This window comes from Salvelinus sp. IW2-2015, linkage group LG4q.1:29, assembly GCF_002910315.2.
Source record: "Salvelinus sp. IW2-2015 linkage group LG4q.1:29, ASM291031v2, whole genome shotgun sequence".
NCBI classification, from domain to species: Eukaryota; Metazoa; Chordata; class Actinopteri; order Salmoniformes; family Salmonidae; genus Salvelinus; species Salvelinus sp. IW2-2015.
In genome coordinates this window covers 31,258,115-31,262,322 of record NC_036842.1, presented here as the reverse complement: position 1 = coordinate 31,262,322, position 4,208 = coordinate 31,258,115, and the positions used below count along the sequence as shown (strand labels likewise).

General features: G+C 46.0%; 1 protein-coding gene across 1 annotated transcript in view; it reads right to left on the bottom strand.

The window, feature by feature from the left end:
* LOC111961810 (1-acyl-sn-glycerol-3-phosphate acyltransferase alpha) overlaps positions 1-4,208 on the bottom strand; it is a 19,353-nt gene that overhangs the window by 9,908 nt on the left and 5,237 nt on the right. Inside the window, exon 2 of the mRNA XM_023984356.2 lies at positions 1,771-1,904. Within this exon, the coding sequence (XP_023840124.1) occupies positions 1,771-1,904 (134 nt within the window). The remainder of the gene's footprint in view (positions 1-1,770; positions 1,905-4,208) is intronic.

The window sequence follows — 4,208 nt, the reverse complement described above, 5'->3', positions numbered from 1 at the left end:
GAACAGAAGTCATGTCATTGAGGGTGGGAAGACCTTAAGGGAAACAGAAAGGTCCGGGGGATTTGGGTTCCAATGGGGGTTGGGGAAGCTAGGGCGCAGAAGGTCGGGGTTTGTTCCATGGGGTGTGAAGAAGGGACAGTAAGCCAGGTTGTTCATGGGGTCGAAGCTAGGGACAGAAGGCAGGGTTGTTATGGGTGTCGAAAGCTAGGGACAGTAAGCCAGGTGTTTCATGGGTGCGAAGCTAGGGACAGTAAGCCAGGTGTTCATAGGGTGGGAAGCTTAGGGACAGTAACCCAGGTTGTTTATGGGGTGGGAAGCTAGGGACAGAAGGGTCGGGGTTGTTCATGGGGTGCGAAGCTAGGGACAGTAAGCCAGGTTGTTCATGGGGTGCGAAGCTAGGGACAGTAAGCCAGGTTGTTCATGGGGTGGGAAGCTAGGGACAGAAGGTCGGGGTTGTTCATGGGGTGCGAATCTAGGGACAGAAGGTCGGGGTTGTTCATGGGGTGCGAAGCTAGGGACAGAAGGTCGCGGTTGTTCATGAGGATTGGGATCAGCGGGTGGAGCAGTAGTTCAGTAGATTATCTATTATGGGAGGTTGGTATGGTAACTCCGACCCTAGATCAGCCATCAGCCTCCTGCAGTGTGTTCTCAGCTCTAATGAAGGACCTCTCTCCTTCTCCCTCAATGTCACACTCCTTCTCTCCCTCCCGCTGTCAGACACAATCACCTTCTCTCTCCCACACGCTCGCTCGCTCCCTCCCTCCCTCCCCCTCCCTTACATTCCTGCTGTCAGTCTCCTGGCTTGCAGCCAGCTCATATCACTCAGTCACCACCAAGACACATACACACTGACTCCTCCAGCTAGTTGTTAAAGTTAAACCCCCCCCCACACACACACTTAAATCAATGTGACACACTAAGAACACAACCTAGGCCCTATGAGTATCCAGTAGGAGACATACTAAGAATTCCTATCCTCTGCTCACTGACCAGCATGGTGGGAGAGACTGACTGACCAACTCTCTGAATAGACATTTCATTCAAAGACCTTTACAATGTAAACAAAATCTCCCATGAGGGGATACCAAAGATGATCAATTTCGATGTGAAAATGCATAACACATTCTGCATTCAATAACTAAATACAGCCAGTCAGCCTCATGGCACAAATTAAGGCTCGTGCTGCACAATCCTCTGGTGCCAAGCATAATGCAGTTTATATTGATCCATGCCTTTCTCTAATGTCAAACATCTGTAACCACATTATTTACAAAATACACCATCTTAAAATAGTGCTATTGATTGATTACATGCACCAGTCTAGCCCTAGAGTTAGGATACACAGTCGGTGTTGGGTTTAGACTTAAACAGCCATGTCAGTGATCGGAGCTTGTGTGATGCTATTCCAACTGACAGTTGTCAGTCTTCGTCCACTGAAACCATGCGTATCAATCCCCACTATCCTCCTCTCTCAGAATAGAGTGCTCTGTGACTGGCAGCACTCAAACCATTACTAGAAGATTCCCTTAGGAAGTGAGCTATAGAGGGTAAGGTGGAGTTAGTGAGAAGGGAGAAACCCAGTGTTTGCATTCAATACAAGAGGGAAGAGACTCAGAGGCCAGGGAAACGCCTCGATCCTATTCAAAAGTGTGTGTGTGTGTGTGTGTGTGTGTGTGTGTGTGTGTGTGTGTGTGTGTGTGTGTGTGTGTGTGTGTAAGCTTGTATCTGTGAGTGTGTCGGTGCGTTCATCCATCCGTGTGTGTCTCCTACCCAGTACGTCCAGGGAGCTCTGGTGGTTGGAGATGATGACGTAGGGCCCCTCTGTCTGCAGGTGTTCCAAGCCGCTCACGTCAAACCTCAGACCCAGGAAGTACTTCACGTGACGAACCAGAGCGCGGATCACCCTGGGAACCAAGGAAGGAACAACAATAATCAATTCAATCTTTATTTGAAAACCATTTCAGTGTCAAACAGTGTGACTAGAAACAAAACAAAGACATTAAAGGCAGTGTTTCAGAGAATCAGTTCTGCTCAGTCCGTGATCAGGTGAGCAGACTAGTTACACTACATATACACATTTTGTGTATGTGAACACCCCTTGAAATTTGTGGATTTGGCTATTTCAGCCCACACCCGTTGCTGACAGGTGTATAAAATCGAGCACAGCCGAGCAGTCTCCATAGACAAACATTGGCAGTAGAATGGCCCGTTCTGAAGAGTTCAGTGATTTTCAACGTGGCACCGTCATAGGATGCCATCCTTTCCAACAGTTCGTAAAATGTCTGCATTGCTAGAGCTGCCCCGGTCAACTGTAAGTGGAAACATCTAGGAGCAACAACGGCTCAGCCGCGAAGTGGTAGGCCACACAAGTTCACAGAACAGGACCGCCGAGTGCACTCACTACAGACTGCCTCTGAAAGCAACGTCAGCACAAGAACTGTTCATCGGGAGCTTCATTAATATGCATTTCCATGGCCGAACAGCCGCACACAAGCCTAAGATCACCATGCGCAAAGCGTCGGCTGCAGTGGTGTAAAGCTCGCCACCATTAGACTCTGGAGCAGTGGAAATGCGTTCTCTGGAGTAATGAATCACGCGTCACCATCTGCCAGTCCGATGGACAAATCTGGGTTTGGCGGATGATAGGAGAACGCCATCTGCCCAAATGCATAATGCCAACTGTAGTTTGGTGGAGGAGGAATAATGGTCTGGGGCTGTTTTTCATGGTTCGGCCCCTTAGTTCCAGTGAAGGGAAATCTTAACACAACACCATACAATGGCATTCTAGCTGATTCTGTGGTTCCAACTTTGTGGCAACAGTTTGGGGAAGGCCCTTTCCTGTTTCAGCATGACAATGTCACCGTGCACAAAGCGAGGTCATTACAGAAACGGTTTGTTGAGATCGGTGTGGAAGAACTTGACTGGCCTTGACTTTAACCCCATCGGAAACCTTTGGGATGAAGTGGAACGCCGACTGCGAGCCAGGTCTAATCTCCCAGCATCAGTGCCCGACCTCACTAACTCTTGTGGCTGAATGGAAGCAAGTCCCTGCAGCAATGTTCCATCCAGTGGAAAGCATTCCCAGAAGAGTAGAGACTTATAGCAGCAAGGGGGGGACCAACTCCATATTAATGCCAATGATTTCAGAATGAGATGTTCGACGAGTAAGTGTCCACATACTTTTGCCATGTAGTGTATATTAAAAGTGTAGTTCCTCACATTATGCCATTTGAAAAAAAACTTTCCAACAATCTCCCCATCGATAATCACCAATCCTCAGTGTGAAAGAGCAGTGGAAGTTATAGGTCTACTGCTGCATTGACCTATGGACAATGAGTTCCATGCGCTCATTTCTTTAGCCGCCAATGGATCACGGTGTATCAATGTGTCCATATGGCAGAAGCTGGTGATCAAACATTAGTTGACTTATCAATTTAATTCAGACTTTTATGATTAACCACATGAAAATGATTGAGAAAACATTATTATTGAAATGAAACTTTTCGAAGTAAATGCACATATGAAAATCATAACTGGCACACAGAACGGTAGAAAATGGTAGGATAAATTGTAAGCTTCCCCAAACTTGAAACTCACTCACTGCCTATGAGGTCTTTATGAAATCATTGCCTCCATGGTCAAATTCTGCCTATAGGCTACTTTGAAGCAAGGCAAGCCTCATAATATAAAATAAAACATTCAGGTTTCAAACAATTAAGTATGTTTTCAAAAAGCATACTTCCTCCAGCTCACATTGTAAAGTGGTTTGTGACGTACTGATAAAAGCACGTTTTACTTCAGTAGCACCCAGCTGAGAAATCTCCCTCAAAATAGCCTCTGATTTGTATGCTGTGCGCATGTTATAGTTGTGATGGAGAAATAAGATACATGATGAGTAACGAAAATACACACAGGCCAATTTAATTCCACTAAATGAACCTTTAGACCAATAAGCATGACGATCAAATGTATTTATATTGACTGGTATTTCCAGCAATTAATAAAAAGCCTTAATTTGCAATGGGATCTTTTTTCTCCCAGTCATTTTGGCCAGCAACAGTTTTATTTCAAATCGACTTCTCATTAGCGATTGTCAGCTAATGGAAACCCTGACCATCACATACAATAGCATGGTTAGACTCCCCATCACATACAATAGCATGGTTAGACTCCCCATCACATACAATAGCATGGTTAGACTCCCCATC